Source organism: Macrosteles quadrilineatus, unplaced genomic scaffold, assembly GCF_028750875.1.
Source record: "Macrosteles quadrilineatus isolate MER2022 unplaced genomic scaffold, UCM_ALF_1.0 Scaffold_5__1_contigs__length_97177068, whole genome shotgun sequence".
Taxonomy (NCBI): domain Eukaryota; kingdom Metazoa; phylum Arthropoda; class Insecta; order Hemiptera; family Cicadellidae; genus Macrosteles; species Macrosteles quadrilineatus.
Genome location: NW_026542598.1, coordinates 51,530,113 through 51,552,246, shown reverse-complemented (window position 1 = coordinate 51,552,246; position 22,134 = coordinate 51,530,113). Strand labels below are relative to the sequence as shown.

At 31.9% G+C, this 22,134-nt stretch overlaps 2 protein-coding genes across 7 annotated transcripts in view; one reads left to right on the top strand and one right to left on the bottom strand.

Moving 5' to 3' along the window:
• The window catches only part of LOC128994192 (USP6 N-terminal-like protein), a 44,210-nt gene extending 28,850 nt beyond the window's left edge, over positions 1 to 15,360 (top strand). For 2 of the 6 annotated variants that reach the window (XM_054418568.1, XM_054418567.1), the window contains exon 10: positions 9,892 to 10,986. In XM_054418568.1, the coding sequence (XP_054274543.1) occupies positions 9,892 to 10,310 (419 nt within the window). In that variant the 3' untranslated portion in view covers positions 10,311 to 10,986. Of the gene's footprint in view, positions 1 to 7,188; positions 8,164 to 9,879; positions 10,987 to 14,257 lie in introns of those variants that run through there. The other 4 variants (XM_054418564.1, XM_054418563.1, XM_054418566.1 and 1 more) reach the window with 3 other exon arrangements.
• A 5,215-nt stretch (positions 15,361 to 20,575) lies between these two features.
• LOC128995601 (uncharacterized) lies at positions 20,576 to 22,134 on the bottom strand. The gene is made up of 2 exons (XM_054420618.1): positions 20,816 to 22,134; positions 20,576 to 20,785 (listed from the first exon to the last, which is right to left on the bottom strand). The coding sequence occupies exons 1-2, from the start codon at positions 21,980 to 21,982 to the stop codon at positions 20,576 to 20,578; spliced, it is 1,377 nt and encodes a 458-aa protein (XP_054276593.1). The 5' UTR covers positions 21,983 to 22,134.

Below are 22,134 nucleotides of genomic sequence, written 5' to 3'. Positions count from 1 at the left end.
AAAGTTATGTTTACATAGATCCAAATATACACTAAAATAATTAATGACTTCAGTAGTTTGTGTTGGATTTTCATTCAAGTGATAATTTTACAGTCACTTTGAAAATAAATTCTTAGCTTTATATTTTTAACTGCTTGAATAAACACAGCAAAAAAAAAATAAAAACACCAAGACAAAATAGATTTCAAAAGTTATGTCAAAATGTTTTTACCGAAACTTTATTTTTGATAAGTTTACTTTTCCCAATGGTAACTAGACTAGTGAGGAAAATGCTACATTTTTTATCCCAAATTAAATTATTTCTTATGTCTATACTACTGTTATTTCTTTTGTTCGCTAAAATAAACATTGACTAAAGAGGGCAAACCACATTTCTTAACTTAGTAGACTTGAGGATAGAACTTTTAACTTCTTGGAATTTAAAATTCCATTGACCACTATTCAATAAAACTTCTGAAACCTGATGTTATGATTAACAGTGCATTAACATAATATTGCATCACGTTTGCTTAGAAAGGTGCAATGGCTTTTTCAGCTGTTGCTTGCAATCATAATTAATTGCTATGATTCTCAAAACTGATAATTCATTACACCCAAATATAAAAGAACCTCTACATGCACGTTACATTTGGACAGTACTAAGTACTTTACATTTACTATAACAAATGTTGTGGCAGCGGCTTTTCTAAGCCAATAATCCATTACACTTGACGTTATGTCATAGTCTTTGCCTGAATTATATTCCTATTTTACAGAATATTCTGTAATGCATGCAAATCTGTTGCTGGTCTCAATGGCTAATAGCTCAATTGTTAAACATTTTCACCAATATGTTAGGGCTACATCATGCTGTTATGACAGTAATGTAGAATGTATGAATAAATATACTTCAGGTAGTCCTTGCTATACGCAATCCCGGTTTACAAGAGTGATCCAATGCATCTGTTTCATCTCTTGTCCCGTTTCTGTTGAAAGGGGTTTCTAAATCAATTTTTCAACTGGGGGCAGTCTATAAATAATACTCGCTTTACACAGTTTAGCTTTACCAAGCTCTTTGCCCAATCGCGTTTAGTCAGGACTACCTGTAGCTTGTTAGTACAAGTAGTCAATGCTAGAATAGTCAGCACAATGCTTGTACATTAGTAACTCAGACCTCACTGTTATCTTTACGTTTACACACTGCTGTGCATGATCTAACTTGCATGTTGAATAAATAGTTTGCGTATATCCTCTGTTGTGTTGTATTTCTTACCTGCCCAGTAACATTCCTTCTGCACGTAATGCTTATTAGTGTTGTAGGATGTTAGATGCTTTTTAACTTTAAAATTATAGTAAAAGCCATTAAAACCTGACAATATGAAATCTGGTGAACATTAACCTTTTAATCAGACCATAATTTAAAAAAATGAAATTTTGTAAAAACTCTTAGATCTATGAAAAAGTAACATATGATTCAACCAGGGGTGCCCAGAGAGGGGGGAAAATGCAGCACACTTGAGTCACATGGAGTTTTGGGGGGGGGGATTTATTTTACATATTGCCATTGATAATTCATAAGGTTGTTTCCTAAAAAGTGTATTGTTAAATTGACACTCTTAATTATCTATGCATTATTATTCACATTTGTTTATCACAATAACACAATGTCTTTGCAATTACGAGAGATGCTCTTAGTTTTGGCGGTATTGTGGGATACAATGATATCTTTGCAAACATGAGGAATCGTCAAGATATTGGCGGGATCCTCTGAGACGATGATGATGTCTTCGTTAGAGTGGGTTATGCTCTCAATTTTGCCGTGATAACAGGAGATGATCTTGGTAATGCCACAATCACGGATATTGACATCATAACATTTTGATACGATCAGATAGAAAACTGCAGTTACAGAGCTGAGGAAGGGCAAAAACTAGTTTGTCATTTTTTCAGGCTCAACCTGTTTTTTTTCCAAACGACCTGATTAATAATTTAATGATATGACAAATGGGATCTAGTGTCATACAATATTAATATTTCCAAATCAATCAACCAAAAAATGTTGATAGTCTCCAATTATCTTCATGGTGTATTTTATACCAAAAACTAGTCTCTAGTCTGTGAATTTTTCTATTTACCCTAGCTTCCAAAAACTTTGTTTTTATAGAGTTCTAGTCTAAAAAACAATAACAATTAGTTAAAATGTAGAGAGATATAAAACAAAAAATTCTAATCCTTCAGATTGTCAATCACTATGAAGAATAAAACAAATAAAATGTGACAGATTTTATTAAAAACATTGATCAAAATCCAAGATGGTGATCCATTGTCCTGTCCAAGTTATTGCAACTCTTCAGGGAAACCAGAGAAACCACAGTTGAAGTTTTTCTACATATTTCTGCATATCTGACGGATATAAAGAAGTTATTCTTACCTTTGGAAAGAATCCTATGATAAAGTATGATCATCTTTGGAAGCAAAAAGCTAGTTTACCTTCAGTTGCACTTTTTTTGTAACTTTCCAGTTAGAGTATGCCAAGTAAATCCTAGCCGAATAAGTTTAAAACCATAAATGAAATTCTAAACATAGTTTATTAGGTTTATACTTCATAGAGGTCTAAAATATATAATGTAACTACTAATTTAATACAAGTGCATATTAGAGTATTAACCATGCACGGTTTTTGTGCTTTTGTGAAAGTTATTAATTTTAGCAAATTGTTCTTAACTCAATTTGCCTAAATGAGTCTTTTTGAGAAGAATCCCATAACTCTATAACATCCTTAACTTTAAGCTGTGATAGTGACAAGCTTTTACCTTTAGTCAAACACAAAAACCGTACAGACATGTTTGGTTTTTTGTAAGTCAACTCAGTTTTTTCTTCTTTTTAATGTTTTTATTTTTGATACACAATTAAAAGTCATTTAATTTACTCCTGGATAATCAAAATCTCAACACTTAAATTATTTAGGCAATCTTTCTTACTTTTTTGCTATATTTAGTTGGAAGGTAGGTTAGGTTATTGTGTTGAAATTGAAATGGCCCAAGTATTGTTAATGTTTACTAACTAAAGCATCTTACCTTAAACAACAACTTACTGGTTTTCTAGCTTATAGATAATGTTGATGAAATGCAGAGATGTTGAGTGAAAATGTAAAGTAGGAAGGTGATGTTAACTGACTGTGGTCAACTCCAACTAATAACCTTCTTGCTTAACTTACAAAATAAAATATACTGGTAATAAACAGTAATGAGTATGATTTTCAAAGATCAGAAATAGCAACACTTTTTCTAACCTAATTGCTTTACAAATTGGTATCTAACTATATAGGCTATATATTTTATTTTACAGCTTTAACTTATTTTTTCACTCAGTTTTTTTTTTTTTTTACATGTAGCACTAATTCCTCTGAAGGTACAGGCTTATATTTTATATCTGTATCCGGTAGCTTTGGGTTTGCTTTCTATCAGCCAAGGCAGCCTAATGTGGATTGACGACTGATGGACGTCAGCTGTTGAGGTGGTCCGGATACAAACGTAAGCCGCAACTGGGGTTGTAAGCTTCATGTCGTGGGGCTAACTAACTATGGTGCTTCATAGCATGTCAATAATATGTACCGTACCTACGATTAGAAAACGTAGGAAATACGCTGAATCAAATACACGACAATTTTTGTGTGCTTTGAATTGGAACGCTTCACTTTTGCAGGTAGCATAAAGTGATAAGAATTATTCTGTGTGGGTTTACTTCAGAATTCAAAATTCCTCTTCAGTGTTGTATTTTGTGACATTTTACTGTGTATCTATTTGCACCTGAATTATAATTTTCTGAGGTAAGCTACTAACTAAGTCTTTCTAAATCCAAAAGTAATTGTGTAAAGTGGGACGTTATATAATAGCCAAGATTTAAGCTTTATTCTTCCTGATTATTCGTCAATATTTTCAATTGTGTGTGTGTGTGTGTCTTTTAAGTTTTTTGTAGGATACTAGGCCTTCTTAATGTATAACATTGACTATTTGCTTGATAGTACCCTATAATTTGATAGCTTGATGACAAATTACATCTGGTTTCAATATCAACCCCTTTGCCTAGTTAGATACTACTTGTTAGTCTTAATTAAATGTTGAGAGATGTTGAATATTTTTCATTGAAGCATCAAATACTACTTATTGATTAATTGAGGCAACCCCTGGTGCATATTAAAAATTGATTGAGTCTTTTAGAAATAAATTACATTCAATAACGGAAAATTTCTAATGTTTACACATTAATGAAAGTAATTTTTAGGTAACTTATTAGATTTGTTTATTTTTGGTTGTGGTATTGTCTAATTTATTTTCACTGTCAAATATTGAACTAATAACTTTTAGCTGTATCAACATATCAACCAAGGAACAATAGACCCAAATGCTTTTGCTTCCAATGTTAAGAGGTTCCAAGCGTAGCTAAAAGAAAATGGCCTAAATCTCAACATTTTCAAGAGAGTGGTAATCAACCTGTTGAAGAGTTGTTGTGGAAATCAAAATAATTGTATTTTCAAGTGGTTTTTCTCATTCTTACTACAGGGTACCCACTCAAAAAAGAAAACCTTAAACCTAAAATTCGCTAAGAATTTTATCAAACGTGAAAAAAATGTTCCAGTTAAGCCTTTAAATTAGGGGTTGCCAATTCCGCAAAATTTTCAATACGGGTAATATCAAGGATTTGTAGATTCTCGATACTTTGTGGTTTTGGATTCAATTTCTATTGTAGAACTTCCTGCAATTAAGGTGAAATCATGATCATTTACAACTGCTCCCCTCTGTGTAGTTCTCCTTTTGTCTCTCAAGTTAGGTTTGTACGGCTCGACATGATGTTACTGTGATTCTGCCTTTATCTAAATTCTAAATCTATAATCTCTGATTTTATCAATGTCACAAAAACTGTAAACATGACTGTGAAAACTGTATAGTGACAGATTTGAGTGGGGACCCAGACAAGGTGGGAGTACAGATATATTTGTACCCTAGCATGTAGGAGACTAACCTAACCTGCACGTGTGTGTTGCATGCTTCGTAGAGGTGCAGTGCTGACTGCAGTCCGCCTCTACTGCAGGTAACCAACACCTGACAGGCTGCAGTGTTGCGTCTTGCGCTTTTTGTTGTGTTTTCAATCAATTATTGTGTGTTTCATCATAGTTGTTATTTTTTGCTTTATAGTAATATTCACAGTAGTTTAAAAGTGAATTCAATGTGTGGTCTGTTTGTTGATGGACTATACATTCCATTCCAATGTTCTAGTTCTTGCCAGTTTTTCAATAAAAATAGACGTAGTTGAATTGATCCACTGACAGAGTGAGCTGGTGTAAGGTGTTGATTTCTGTTGAAGACATCAACTTTGTATCTAAACCATAATGTTGGCACAACTTATTGTACTGTAGCATCTTTAAGTTTGTATTTAAAAAAATTAAGGGAGACAATTAATTGGACTTAAGCTGCTAACAAACTCTGTGAGCTGCTTATTCAACTATGTATTTTTTATTTTAAAAATTTGCTTCAGATTCTCAACATAGATGCTATGTTTACTTCAATATACACAAAATCAATGGTTTTAGGTGATATCAAATGAAAAATGGGGTATACATAAATTATCTGTTTGGCATAGTAGTTTTTCTTTTACTGGAGATAATAATACTTTAACAGTATTTGATCAATTTCAAAGAGGGGTTATAGGGATATTCTGCATAAGACCTTTTTTATAAACAATAAAATTGCACATGAAATTTTAATCCTGTGATTGGTGCTAGGATCACAGAATTTGTTTACCTAAAGCCTGGTATCGACAGTGCGAGGCTGCTCTCTGCGAATGCCTCGTGGCAAATGCTCGGGCTTTGCCTCGGACTGTGGATACCGGCCTTAAAACTAAAACCTAAAATCCCGAGATTTGAAAATAAATAAGTAGCCTATACCATTGAATTCACCAGCACCAACACATGTAGTGGCCCAGTTCAGTGCACCTTATCTGCATCTAGTTACTTGTTTGTTATCTAAGGCTCACATTCCACTTGTGTTGCTACTGCTGTCATTCTAATAGGTTGTCGTAGGCTTAGAGCTAAAACAGATTGTTTTGTAGGTAAAATTATTTTAATTGTTAGACACTAGGTTTGGACTTGGAGGTCGAACTCTGTATTCTGTGTTTATCAACGATATTGTTTTCAATACCGTGATTTGAAAGTGTAGTTACCAGTTAGTTTTAGAATGTAATTAATTCAAGCACAAAACACTGTTACGACCATTTTAAATGTTGACACTAAATTTTCTCTACTGCACTCAGGCTTTTATTACATTATATTTTCATTGCTGTAATCAACTACTTTGTTTTTTTCTCAGTAGAATTGTTTTTGAATACTATTTTTAAGTTATTATAAATAGTATTTCACTTAAAGTTGTCTGGGCTAGCAAAACTCAGATGAACCCAAGTCTGTGGCATAGACTTTTTTACATTTGAAATTGTACTCCATTTTTTCCGATCATTTTTATCCTTCCTCATTGGATTTCTTAAAAAAAACTAAAATAAAAATGAACTAAATACAAAATAGAAAAATTTTCTGAATCCTTGTTATCATTTTGATTTAATATGTAACAATATTTTTTTATGTTTGCTATCTGAGAGAGAATATTTTTGTAAATTAGTAGGTTTGCTTAAGCTATAATTCAAAATCAAATCAAAGTTTCACAACAAACTTACAAAATATACACAAGAAACTAATTTTATTTTATAAAAGAGAGTAAAAAAAAAACATCACTTGAACCTAACAAATTAATATTGACATAAAACAAACTAAAAACAAGAAATATAAAATGAAAACTTCCAATACATCCTAAAACAAGAACATTTACCCAAAGGAAATAAGCTTACATCCTCAGTGGTCTCTTGACTCATATAGTTAAAAAAGTATTCATTTGTAATATCTATATTAATAGAAAAACACTCATATTTAGCCGTAAGAAAACCTGCTGAGTTTAAATAAAAACTTAAAAACTCAAGGTAAATGATTTTTTTTATCTGAAGGGAAAAAATGTATTAACATTTGTTGAGTGTTAAATAATAGAGGACGATAAAATGAGAATCCAATTAGCATCATTAAAGAGATTTTGAGCAACTAATCAAACTAGACTATTTTGCTTTAAAAATAAAAATTTGAATTAAATTAACTTTTAATTTATGTTACAGCTCTGAAAGAAACCTGCCCCTCCCTCTTCCCTTCCAAAAACTCCCGAGGCCACAACTCTAGTTGTAAACCGTCCAGCAGACACCATAAAGATTTGAGAGACCCTGACAGTGCAAACAATAAAAAATATCTCCGGGACAAATCCTACAAGATAAACAAATCTAGCAAAGGCCCAACTGAGTGTCGACCGCGCCATCTATACTCTAGTAAATGTAGACCATCTACAGAAGTTTCTAATGACAATCAATCACATCTCTGTGAATCCAACCAGTATCTTTCATATCGCCATGACTTGGGAGGTCAAGCCATTGGGTGCAGTTCTAAAAATAAAATGGTTGCAACACATAATTGTAACAAAGACACTCAGAATCATGGCAGAAGTAAAGGATCCACCAAGCCTAAATCATTTGTTTTTGGAGCGAGTAACTCTAGTGAAGACAAATCCAAGTGTAAAAGTGAAATTGTTACAGCTGAAAATTGTAACAAAGATACTCGGAGCCATCACAGAAGTAAAGGATCTACCAAGCCTCAATCGTCTGTTTTTGGAGCAAGTAACTATAGTACAGAACAATCTAAATGTAAATCTAAATGTTATGTGGCTACTAAACAATCACAAAAATACAAGAATTGTGAGTCATACGTTGAAGGCAACCCACATAAACGATCTGTTACAAATAATTTATTTGATCGTAAACATTTTGAGGGAGAAGACATCAATAAACTTAGTGGTAGTGAGTTCTTTTCTTGTGAATCTGATGAGTACAATGAAATTCAAACTAGTCGCCAATCCAAACACCGTCAATCCAGGATTAACTCCAATGGCCTTCCATCTACTGAAATGTCCAATTTCCCTGGATCTTATCTCAGCTGGAGTGATAGACATTCCTCATTCCACAATCCCCAAATTCCTAAAGACAATCATAAGTCTTCCAAGAGCAGATATAAGACTCAAAAAAGTGTTTGGTTTGAACCCTAGGTCATCCAGAAAAATATATTTTAAATTAATTTTAACCTTAGTTTTTCATAAAGTTTTATAGGATTGTTTAGTTTCTGTGGTATTAATAAATTTTCTTTCTTAACTAATTAGTTTCAATGAGTTTTAGGTTCTACCGCTGATATATTTGCTAATTGCCAAACTATAGAATTTGAACTTTCGATTGTTTAAAAGAATATCAATTTCGGATTTATTAAATTATTTTTATTTGATATTTGCTTTTTTGATCTACTGTATTGCCATTTTGAAAACAAATACGGCAAATAAAAACTAGTGATGGATTGATTCCAGAAATGTTTGATTTTGATTCTGGTTCCAATTCTTTGAAATTGATTCTCGATTCTGATTCCATCGATTCCATAAATTAAAAGCTTAAAAAATTATAAATCCTTTTTAAACACATTAAATAAATACCATATTGTATGTAAATGAATATAGCCTATTAAAGTTTTTTACCATAACTAGAGGTGTGCTAGCCTGAGATTTTCAAACAAGCCAAACTCGAGGTAATATCGTCAATTCGTCATCGGCTCCCGCGATAGCGAAAAGTTATCGTCGTTTCCAACTGATATTTCTAAAAAAAAAATTAAAAGAACTACCTAATGAAACATGCGTTGTAAAAATTATGGAATTTTTCTAAAAAATTACAAATTCAAACTTCCGTTGCAGAATAAGGGCTTATACCAATGTGTTACCACAAGGACTCTTTACTATTGTTATTGGAAATTTAATGAAGATTCTGAAAATTTCACAAAATCCCAAAGAAAAACAATTTTTAGTGCACCTACGGCCATTTTGTTACACAAGAACTAGTTTTAGAAATGATCATATTTTGGCTATTATTCCCTAACTGTGAGGGTTTGGAAACCTAGATTGGTGCGATTTTGTCACTAATATTTAGTAGCTTAATGGATAATTTTTTTTTTAAACACTAACTTTGTTCCACCAATATAAACTGATTAAAAAGTAAGCAATTAATAAAATGCCACTTTTGAGGAGCAGTTCAAAAATTACATTCAATTGACAAAAAAATATTGTTAATTATGTGTAAAATACACATAGACTGTTGGTCCAAATCCAAATTATGCTTTGGCTTTGCCTCGTCTAGTTACTCATATGAAAGCGACACTTTTCATTCTACTTATGAAATACCACTATTGATTTTTTATATCCTATATAAAAAAGTTAAAAAAATTACATCATTGAAAACATAGATTTTTGTTAAATCAACGAATCGAATATATAAATCCACTTTTAAACTGTTGTATGTCAGACATCTCAAATGTTTTAGTCATAAAATTAAAAATGTTAAGCAAGACCATCACTCACTATTATTTAACACATTAGAAAGTAAGTTTTAAAACACATTTTTATTTATACATGTACATCATAAGACAATGAATAGCATCAACATTCTTACTACCAACAATACAATTTCAAACATCTCACTAACCAATACTTAGCAATGAATATGAAGTAGACAATTATTATATCCAATAAAGCATGGTTGATTAAACAATCTTTTATAATGTTTTTAAAACTGTTCTGGTCATTTTCCCTAAAGTAAATCACTTTAAAAAAATCTAAGTTCTAAAAAATTTAAATGGCCAATATTTAACTAAAACCAAGGAAAATCTCACAAGTTACCAATAAAGTCATCTATTGCAGAGAGCAGATTTAATCGTAGTTGATGTCTCAGAGGGTGTTACAGGCAGTAAGTTTTCATTGGAGCCGAGTCTAGACGATGCGTCCTCCTTGCTTGGCGAAGGCTCACGCCGCTCACTTGCAGAGACGAGCGTCACATCCACAGCAGACTTGAGCGTGTTCTCCTCCGCCACTCGGTCTCAAGCCCAGGACACTCACAGTCTGGGCGGGGGCGACACAGGTGACGAGAGTGGGGGTCCAGAGACACCCCGTGCTAGTCCTGACGTCGTCCGCATCTACGTTCCGTACCACTCCCCCTCCACCTCCCCTCAGAACGGAGATGTCCCTCATGCAGACAGGAACAAGATTAGGATAGTGGTCATGGATCCCCCTTCTCCCCACGAGGACACGGCCACTCCTCTTGCAGAGCTCGGCCCCCCATTGCGACCGTTCCACCTCGACCAACCAACTGTCGACCTCAAGTGACCCTACTCACACATGTACGTAGTTTCCCAATTTTTGTTTTTACTCCCCTAATTGTAACCAACAATGTTTTTCGTGTCGATAGATAAACTTTAAAATAAGAAGGCTTTAACTATTGTTCGAACTAGACATTTAATTACCGTGTTAAATTTGGTCGCAGTTAAGTTGAGCTACCTACAGAGTAAACTGATTTAAATTCTTTATTTTCATTGAATACTTAAACATTTAATAAAGCCAAACTGAAAAGAAAACTATTGCTAACAATAGCATCTCTTATATATACAATGTAGAAGCCTATCCATGAAGAATAGCATCTCTTTCATCATACCAACTATTGCAGTAACAATAATAATATGGTGAAAATAAGGATTTTAGACAGCAGCGCACTCTGTGAGTGAGTAAGTCATTCATCTAAGTTCTTTTTAATAAAAAAAATGGCTACTACAGCTGGTCCATGCAGGTGGGATGTCTACTTCAGGATCAATGTCAACGCCTTTATATATTGAATTTCTCAGTCTTGGCAGTACGAATGTTTAAGATCAAGTGATCCAAACCAAAATTATCAAACATAATTTGGCAAAATTTTTGACCAGATTATTATTGATATTTCAGTTTTAAAATCTTCAAGTTGAATACAACTACAGTAGAACCTCGCTAATTCGAATCCCAGAGGAAAGACAATATACAGGGTGTCTCAGACCACCCGGCCGGCTTGTATAGCTCCAATATGAAAGCAAATGGAAACCTAATTGCAACTGGAACCCCCTATTTTGACCCCAAGGAATTCCGCTAAATTATTTTCAACCCCCAAAAAGCACCCCAAAGGGCTGATTTTGGGGGGTGGGGGTGGTTTTTGGGAAATTTTCAAATGTAAAGGGGGGTCGTGTTATACCTCTTTTTAAAGGTCCTTTAGTCCTGAGTATTTTAGTGGAAAAAGATTTAAATTATCTTCATCCCTATTTACAGGGTGTTCAAAAACGTACAAAAAATAGACCTTTGAACTACTTTTCACTGTAAAGAGGTGGAATTTCGTGGGGGGTTCAAATTTTGACAACACTTTAATTAATAAATGAGCTTTCAAAAAACTCTGGTTTTAACCCTTTTGCTATCTTTTTACTTATGCTACGCATTTTCAAACTTTTTGAAGTTTCAAAAGCTGTTATCTCAAAAATTTCAAATAGCAACATGGGTTTCATTACAAACCACATTGTAGCCCTTGAAATTTGCTATAATTTTTGTATTTAATGTTTTTTGGTATCTTCATTGGTTAAAGAGATATAGCGAAATTAGTGTATTTTAATGTTTTATTAAATGGTATTCAAAGTGTTTGCTGTTGTAAATGTACACGTCTAGGTCTCAATTAAAACTAATTATGTTAAAAAATTAAAATACTACCCAGATTGTTAAACTTGGAGGATTAATAAAGGAAAAACACAACTGCAAATATTCTTAGTTATTTTACAATTTACAAAATTCTAATAGTGCTTTGAATGAATACTGTCTATAAATGCTACTGGTAAATAAAAAAAAAAATCATCATGAAATCAATGAGCGTGAGCGTGAAACTGGTCACGTTTGATCAGATAAAACAAATTATAAGGAACTTACTGGATCTGTACGAGAGGTGAATGCACCTGCGGTAGTAAAATAGCAATACAGTACCATAATAGTGGAGAAGAAGTACTACGTGCATAAACAGAGTTGGGGTTTGCATGGAACAAATTGGAAGGCAATTTAAGCATTTGTAGAAGTCCATCGGTATGTAGGCTGCTGATTCAAACAAATTATTCATTCAAAGCACTATTAGAGCCATGGAATTGTAAAATAACTAAGCATATTTGCAGTTGTGTTCTTACCTTTATCAATCTTCCAAGATCAACAATCTGAGTACTATTTTATTTTTTTAGACAAGATTTGTTTTAATTGAGACCTAGAGGTGTACATTTGCAACAGCAAACACTTTGAATACCATTTAATAAAACATTAAAATACACTAATTTCGTTATATCTCTTTAACCAATGAAGATACCAAAGAACATTAAATACAAAAATTATAGCAAATTTCAAGGGCTACAATGTGGTTTGTAATGAAACCCATGTTGCTATTTGAAATTTTTGAGATAACAGCTTTTGAAACTTCAAAAAGTTTGAAAATGCGTAGCATAAGTAAAAAGATAGCAAAAGGGTTAAAACTAGAGTTTTTTGAAAGCTCATTTATTAATTAAAGTGTTGTCAAAATTTGAACCCCCCACGAAATTCCACCTCTTTACAGTGAAAAGTAGTTCAAAGGTCTATTTTTTGTACGTTTTTGAACACCCTGTAAATAGGGATGAAGATAATTTAAATCTTTTTCCACTAAAATACTCAGGACTAAAGGACCTTTAAAAAGAGGTATAACACGACCCCCCTTTACATTTGAAAATTTCCCAAAAACCACCCCCACCCCCCAAAATCTGCCCTTTGGGGTGCTTTTTTGGGGTTGAAAATAATTTAGCTGAATTCCTTGGGGTCAAAATAGGGGGTTCCAGTTGCAATTAGGTTTCCATTTGCTTTCATATTGGAGCTATACAAGCCGGCCGGGTGGTCTGAGACACCCTGTATGCTAACTATGCTAACTATGCTAAGTTTGAAATATAGAGAGTTTGATTTATAGAGGTCAGAATAAATACAATTTAAATTAAAGAGGTCCCAAATTTAAGTGTAGAGAGTTTGAGAGAACAAAGACTAATGAACACATCGTGGGAACATCAATAAGAGCGTCAGTTCATGTTTCAACAGGCGTATTTTTTGTCCTGAATTAAAATTACAGAAGCTTAAAGTAACACAGTTCGAATTGTAGAGGTTGACTTCGAATTTTGGAGCTAACAGTTTGAATTAGGTACAGCAACAAAATTTGAACTGTAGAGGCTCGAGTATGTGAAAATTGAAATTTTAAAGGCTGCATTAGCGTAAAAATCACTTTGAATTATCGTTTTATTATTTTTTGAATTCCATACGTTTTCTGGGTGGAATAGACACAAATTTCTAATTATAGAGGTTTTTGAATTATCGAGGTTCTACTATATTACTACTCTACGACTGATTTCAAAATTAATATTGTTTGGAAAGTTATTTGATGTTAGCTACTGTTTTTCTTAATCTTTAAATAGTGTGTAATATTTACATACTACATTAATTTTACGATTTATCCAGTAAATTTGTTAAAAACTCTATATTATGTTATTTTTTCAGTTAAAGTTTGTTACTCTATTAATTTAAGGAATGTAAATAAAACCTCAGTAGGCTCAGTGAATAGTCCTAGATTAGAATACTCTAAAGGTGGCTTTTTCACCACATACCTATGCGTTAATGTGTTCTCTCATATTGAAGTGTTTGCTATTCATGTTCTGTATATTGTAAGTATGTAACTTGTTAAAAGTGTAAATCCTTAATTGTTATATTACATCACAAATTTGTATCGAATTCTACCCAAATATTTTATGGTTGCTTTGAAATGTATTGAAAAACAAAAAACTCATTATTTATCAGCTCCATATTCATATACATTGAGTATTTTGTTAAAGAGTGCTTAAAAACTTTATTTTCTTTTAATTTGATTTGATTACTTTTTACTTCTATCTTTTTAGTGTTGGCTTTTTAGTAATATTCAACTATCAGTAACTAAGTATCAGTCAACGGATTATGGATGCTTGTTGACATTTGAATATAACCAATAACTATTGTACATGAGAAATCGATATATTTATTTTAGGTAATAAATGTTTACTCTTGTTGAAAATCAATATCAATCGAGTTGTAACAATTGTGCTTCATTTGCCTACGTCATTTGTGTACAACATGTTCTAACAGTGCATTTATTGACTATGTAAATGTGTTTATTTTTGTAACTTAAGTGTGTTTCTGATGTTTCTGCTTATAGATTTGTATTTATTTTTCTTTAAATTTTCTAGGAACTTACATTATGATGGATCTAAGTAACTTAGTAAGTACTTCACTCACATTCACTCCAATCTTTAGTTTAATTTCCTATTATCACTCTCTATTGTCTTGGAAGAGTTACAGCTATTGTATATTTATGGAGACTCAACTGTGTCTATAAAAATATATTGTTAAGTTTCATATTAAAAAATTAATTCAAACTGAAAGTTGTACAAAGATGTTTAAAATTTAAAATGGTTTTTAGTATGATTGATATGCTGTATGTCTCATGATGGAGATTTTAGTGTCAAAGATAGAGTAAAAATGTTTTAATTTTGAATTGTCCTTTGTATATTTGTAAATTTGTATATTTAAATGTCCTTAACCTTTCAATACAAAGTACTCAGAAGTGTGAAGGATGATAAAGTATTTGATATTTCAGTGTTATATCTTTGATTAGCTATAAAAGTGGTGTATTTTGGAATGTTCATAGTTTAACATTTACAAGAAATACTTTATCTAGTACAGTAATACAATTGTCTATTAACTGCAAACACAATACTTAATGTTTTAATTAGATCAATTTTATTTTTACTCCACCATTTCTATTTGATGTTTTATTTGACTTATTTAAAATCTGTCAGATCCCTCTGTACAACTGTTTCTTACTCTATGTTTATTTATCGGCCTCAAATGCTCACATTCTATTAAGTAACTTGTATTTTTATTACCATTCCTTTACACTCTGCACATTCCTTATGTTATTGGTGTCTCTATTGATTTGACTTGATTTTATTGTCATTTTAGCTAGAATACATTTTTGTCAGTATAACAATAACAAACATGTTTAATACAAACTAAGGATTTGACATTGCCTTTCATTTGGTGCTTTGCTTCATATTTCGTTTTTATATGCTACAAGTCAACCCTAAGTATGTATTTACATTTTTATCCAAATGCTGAATTTGTGACACAAAAGCTGAATGTTTACAGCTGTTATGTTAAGAAAATTATTTTATGCCAAAAGCTAGTTTAGAATCTTAGCGTCGGTTGCTAGACTTATTAAAAATTAAAACTCAATTTCTAAAAAACTGGGACCCTAAACTAAAATTATGGCTTCGACATTCCCTAGTTTTCAAAATTATCTTTCTTTCAACACAAAAATCATGAAAATCCGTCGAGTGGTTGATTCAGAATCGTGAAATAAAAAAACACTGTTTCGTTTTAATATTATAGATTAGAACCAATTCTTTTAGTCAACTGAATTTTGTACTATTTTGTAAAACATAGATTATGATCTTTTTTATTTAAACTATTTTACAAGAAAAATATTCTTCAGTAGATTATTGAGAATTGGAAAAAAACAATCACACATTAGGAATAACACAAAAAATATAGATACTTGGGATTCTGTTTTTGAATCTTTATGATACCGAGGACTTAATAACTAAGAACTGATTAAGTTAACATTACCAAGCATTTGGCCCTTTTGTAACATACAGCAAGATTAAACTCTGAAGGTTTAGTGTTTGAGTTAGTTTCTTATAAAGCTAGGGTGTCATAAATTATGGAAAGTAAAAAAAGAAGAATTTTAGTAAAAAATTGATACCAGTGTATTGTTTTTACCGATTGATGAAATAAATGAAAACGGTATTTTACTACCATTATGATTGTGTTTAAGTACCTTTTAGAATGTAAACTTTAAACATTTTATATAATTTTTCAATCCAAAACGACTTTAGCTTGAGCCTACTCTATTATTTAATATGAACATAATATTAATATACCCAAATATAAAATAATACTAATATAAACTAAGGCTAAAAGGTATATGTAAAACATATTTTTTTGAATTCTATAATTTTATGCTCACTGGATATGTCTGATTGTAAGGGTAGTAACTTCTCTTTACTATAACTTACCCCATAACTGTTTTGAAACATGTTGTTTTGTCAAGTACTAAAATTAATTTATTATTAATATGTTTTACACGAGTAAATAATGTGATAGTTAATTTTTTTTTTGCGTGAAAGATATTTATTATATAATTTTTGGATTGTTTATCATATTTTCAAATTATTATAGTCTTAAAGACACTTTTATTTTTAAATGCTAAGGAGGATGCTAAGGAGTTTCAACTGGAAGGGAATAAAATTTGCAACTTCCAAGAGACCAAACAACTAAAATCTTGACTAAAACATTTAGTAAGATATTAAATAATATTGTAAGGTTGTATATTAAAACAAATTGAATACCCTTAAATAATATATATGTATATATAAATTAAATATTCTAAAATTAAAATCAAAACAATAATAATAGTTTTAACCAAGAGATGACAAGCTACCATTGCCCTATTAAATTATTGACTCCCAAACATTTCATTTTTATCCAAACATTTCATTTTTATCCAAACATTGCATGTGCACAAAACATTTTTCTCATTTTGGTAACTTCAGTCATTATAAAATTACCAAAACATCAAAATTATTGTTAAATATAGTTGATGATTTATCTCATTGCAGAAAGAAGCAATCTCATGGTTGGGTAATTGACACTCAATTGTATTTCAAAAGTTTTCCCCAGCTATCCTAGTTGGAACTACCTGTCGAATAACCTCTTGCTTCCTGGATATAAGTCTTAAATAGCTATCGCCAAAACCATGAAATTAAAATACTTGGCTTTCATACACGAAGCTAATGTTATTAATTTAGAGTATTACAAATTGAGAAGTTTCTAAAATTTGGAACTATATTAGTTTTTCCCTGTCTTTGCTCCAAAAAAATCATCTTTTCAGCAACATTCCTAAATGTATTTATTTGTTGGTTTCACATAGCTTAGCTTTGCAAGTGTTGTCTGATTTTGTAACAATAAATAATTTTACAAATATAGGTAATTTTATTTTAAATAAATAGTTTGTACCTGCTTGTATGTTCATCACTGTTTCTAGTCTTTAATTGTATTAGTTTTTGTCCTTTATTTTGTGTGCTGAAGTAAATTAAGTGTGATAGTAAAACGGTTCCAAAGTTTGGGTGGATTTATAAGTGGAAATGGAAAATATTTCAAATGGTATTATTGGTATGAGTTATTTTGATACAGTTTTGCTCTAGGTACAGAAATAAATTCACCTCTCTCTTGAATTGTTTTTAATTAAGTAAAATGTGATATTTTTAATCATAAACAGTGTGTCTTTAATAAATGAAGAATTTGCGTTTCATCTTTTGTCATATTTACTTAAGAATGTATTTAGGTTGAATATCAAAAGGGCGTTAGTTGTAAAGCAACTTGTATGGTGTTAAGGTATATTTATTACGATTTTGTATTTTTTTGTCTGAGGCAAGGTAAGTAAGTACTTAGATTACGTATGAAAGAGATTTGTAATAAACATTTAATAAAACTAGTTCTCTTAAAATTACTTAAATTGTAAAATTACTTTACATACTCAATGAAAAGTTTAAAATACAACACAGAATTAGCGTAATTTGGGTAGCCTAAGTAATTTAGCTTACAATGTGAACAGAATCATACAAATTTTAATCCATAATTGGAGTTTAACAGTCATTATAAGTATTAAACTACTTGCTTGCTATTACTAACCACTACTCGCATATCTGTTATAAACCCAAATACAATAAATTTCATTACCTTATACCTTACCTTTATAAAACTATTTATTAGATTGGATGAATTTTAAATACCGGTATATTTTAATGAGTGTTTACTAGAAACTGCAGCATGTTATAGTATGTAATAAATAGCAAATAAAATAAACGACAGACGTTTCCATAAACGTAAATATATCTACTCATTTCATCAATGGAAACATGGGCATCTATAACATCATAATATGTCCGTAACCCTTCCTCTATGGAGAACTTGTCAGTGGATCCTAATCTGTGTGAAACATTTTTAGACAAACTTTAAACAGTTATTACTTAGTTTAATGTACATTTAATAGTATTGCATTCTGTAAATAGCTTATATATTCAACATGGTCATGTTAATACCTAGATTATAATGTGTTGAATAATAAATATATTGTACAATATGTAGCCAGCAAGTTTCTCAGATACTGTATAATTTTTTATAACATTGTGTGTTTAACAAATAATTTATATTTTATAAAAAAGAATTCTCGGGTTCTGGCATGCAATAAGGTATGTTGTGTCTTAGCCTTTAGTCTATATATTTTCTTTGTAAACTGTTCTAAATGTTCAAAGATCATATTGAGTAGAATGTTGAGCGAATAAAAGATTTTTTTCTAGATAAGTCGCCTAATTTTCCACCACGTTACAGGACAAAAACACATGTTTTTGTTACGTTTATTAATTGCTCAGCTATGGCCTAACACAGCTGGCTGAATATTGAATTCAACTGTTGATAGTGCTTGTAGATAGCTCATTCTATTGGAATATCTGAAGCCTGCCTTAATGTGCGATTCACGTTGGTTATACTTGTACACTTAGGCACTTATGTGTACACAAATGTTTCTCTTTTATTTTTGAGTACTGTCAGTATTTCATGATTAGATTTAATTTCCTTAAACTAAAATGACAAATTAAAATATTATCTAAATATTATTAACTTAAACAACAAAAATAAATAATATCTGTATTGCAGACCAAGGCCTGTAACAATGAACCATAACCCTTTAAGAAGCGAAATGATTCTTAGTCATGGAGAACAGTCAGACTGGAATTTGGCCGCCGGAATGAGCTTCACGTGGCCGCCGCTAGGATCGCTCATGAGACAGCCATGCTACTCTATCTCTCTCTCTCTCTCTCTTAGCTGATTCTTTGTCTCACTCAGTCAGCTGACTTGGCTGTGTTCTCTCAATAGTCTACCTAGCGTCCGCCTCGGGAACTATCAGAAATTCAAATATTCCAGATTGAATGTTTAACAAAGGCATTGCGGCACGTGTGTGAAAAATATTAATTTCAGAAACTTCTTCTTTGACTAATTGGATGGATCCATTTTAGATCTTTGGGATGCTAAACACAACACACTGAATATGTGGAGTGTGGTGCTGGAGGGCCGGGAGGGGAAAAAGGGGTGGCAAACTGGCTACGTAGCTGCGGTGTGAACAGTGCATGGGCAAAGTATTAATACACTGAATACGTCTGGCTACGCCGATGTGAACAGGCCTTTACAAGGAGGAAGAAGAGGGTGAGGGAGGATTTTGTGCTCTGTGTTAATGGTTTCTACCTAGTGTTCGCCGTTCGGGCTCTTCCTTACCCATCACAAAAATATTTTCAACACAACATAGTATACCATAGCTGAAAGTGCAAAGTTGACCCATAAGCGTGTTTCCTCTGTATCTTACTTCTCCGTGCTCAAAAAACGAAGTGAAAAATACCAAAGAAAATTAGAAACCCATCCAAATTTCCTGGCAGTCAACCTCCTCGACAATAGTGAAGCTACATATAGGCTCAAAAGAGTTAATCCAATAGACCTTCCAAATCGTTTTTAGTTAAACTTTTTAAAAGTTTTTTTTATGTTAGTGCACTTGATGGAGTGTAACTAACCCATGTTAAGATGGTTATAAAATTTACTTATTATTCTAGTATTGAATAGATTGTAAATAAATACTTGTTAAAAAAAAAAAAAAAAAAAAAAAAAAGAAAGTGTGTAGCAAGCATTAGTATTGTAGAATGATTTAAGTCTATGTGTGCGTCTGGGGGAGCGAGCTGGTCTAGTGGTTAGAGCGCGGGACTTTGGTCCAAGAGGTCTCGGGTTCAAATCCCGCCAAACCACCAATGGATTTTATCTAAGTGATAATGTTGCCACCCCTAGGTCTAACCTGAAGTAATACCGCAAAACAATCCTGGGCTCGTGCCTAGCTCCTAGGAAAAAAAGTCTATGTGTATGTCGATGGTCTCATTCATTACCAAGTTTGTATAATCCCATGTTGATACATAATTACTAAAACATCTCATTTCATATGTACAGATTTAAAATCTATTTTTAACGCATCTTTGTAGGCCTTGTATTATTCTTAATTAATTAGCTTTGGCTTAACACTTAAAAAATTTATTCCTGTGTTTTATACAGGTAAAAAAATGCATCCATAACAAATATTCAAGTCAAAAACTGAGCTTTATAAACAAAATACTGTACATAATTACATAATCAATGTAGATCAAATAAACTTTTCTACCTTTTAATTGGTTACAAAATAATAACTTCCTTAAACTTTAAAGAATCTTTTATTTTTTTGCCCTTAAAAGAAGAGGGACCTCATTTCACATTTTTCCGTTGTTACATCGTTAACAAATAATGTTTTATAAACCTAAAACATTTTAAGAACAGTTTTGGTTATCAAACAAGTAAGGATTGTTCAGTACTTGTTTTTACTTAGTTGACTTGCACTTCTTGTAGTTTTCTATCTTTTTCAACAGTTCTTCTTTCTCTTTGAGGAGAGATTTAACATTAGGAACACTTCTAATCTTCACTGCCTGGACACTGCGTTTTGGCTTAACAAGATTTAACTTGTGTTGTGGTTTATCATTATTAACTTGTGATTTATTTACCTCATTAAGTTGTGAGTTAACAATATTTACCTCGTTAAGTCGTGAGTTAACAATATTTACCTCGTTAAGTTGTGATTTAACATGATTTACCTTTTTATTTCTTATGTTTGCCATCATGAGAAATCTTTTTGCTGGAGTCATCATCTCCACTTTTCTTCTAATTCGTTTGTGTTTCTTCAGCAATGCTTCTCCCATAGCTATTCTTTTTCTTCTATTATTTTCAACTCTATAATCTAGCTTCAAGCTTTCACTTTTCAACTTAAAGTGCCCTGTTAAATCAATTTGTTTTGAAGGAGGTCTACAAACCCCAAGTGTGTTTTTGTTTTGTATTGTTGATTGTGAAATTTCCACAGATATCCTGTTGTCATTAGCTGATTGGCTAATCTTACATGAGTCTTTAATTTTATCACTGGCAAAGCAATTGTGTGATGAACTACTGTAAAATGAATCAGATTTTACAGAAGATGATATTTCTTTAAAACTATCTTTCATCTGTGTTTTAGACGTTTTGTCATCCCTCTGCTTAAACTTGTTAACAGTTCTCTTGGGTTGACTCACCAAATAGGTTTCATCCTTGTGTTTATTATTTTTGCTCTGTAGTAAACTTGAGTTTTTGTCTTTAGCTGGCGGTTTGAGTTTTTCTTTCCTTTTAGGCACACAATTATTTTGAGAAATATTTTGTACATATCTGTTCTTAATACTGGTACCGGTACCAAAATTGGCCTTAACATCATCAACAGTATTATTTTCTGTTTCTGAATCAATAATTTCAATTATAGAATCATCACTAAGTGAATCATTTGATACTTGTTTTAAAATTTCCATTTGTGATTCACTGCCTACACAATTGTGATTTTCTTTTTCAGAAAAGTTTTTGTCTTCATCATTGCTTGAGAAACTTTTATTTGATAGAGCATCAAAAACACTTTTGTCTTTGGTTTGATCGAACTGTTCTTCAGGGAAACCGTCCCAAACCTGACGGTTATTTAATTCCAAAATAGGGGTTGGATTGTATTCCTTGTTTTTAATGGACGAATCATGTGTTTTGTGTGTAAGCTTCTCCTCTGTAAACACAATAGCTTCAGTGCTCCGCTGAATCTCTCTCTCCAGATTTATGCATTCTGTATTTTTTTGGTAGTGCCGGAAAAGACAGTAAAGCCTGTCGCAAAGCCCAATTTCAAAGCAAGGGCAATCCAAAGATTTAAAATAACCCTTAACTGGGAACATTGTGGGTATGATATAATAAACCTGTATTTAGCTTATCATTCACAGCACATTAGTTTATAGCCTACTGAATAACTTAGACCAGTTTATAACACTTGGGCACAGGTGAGACTTTTTACAGCAAATTTAACCTGGAGGTTTCTAAGTAAACCATC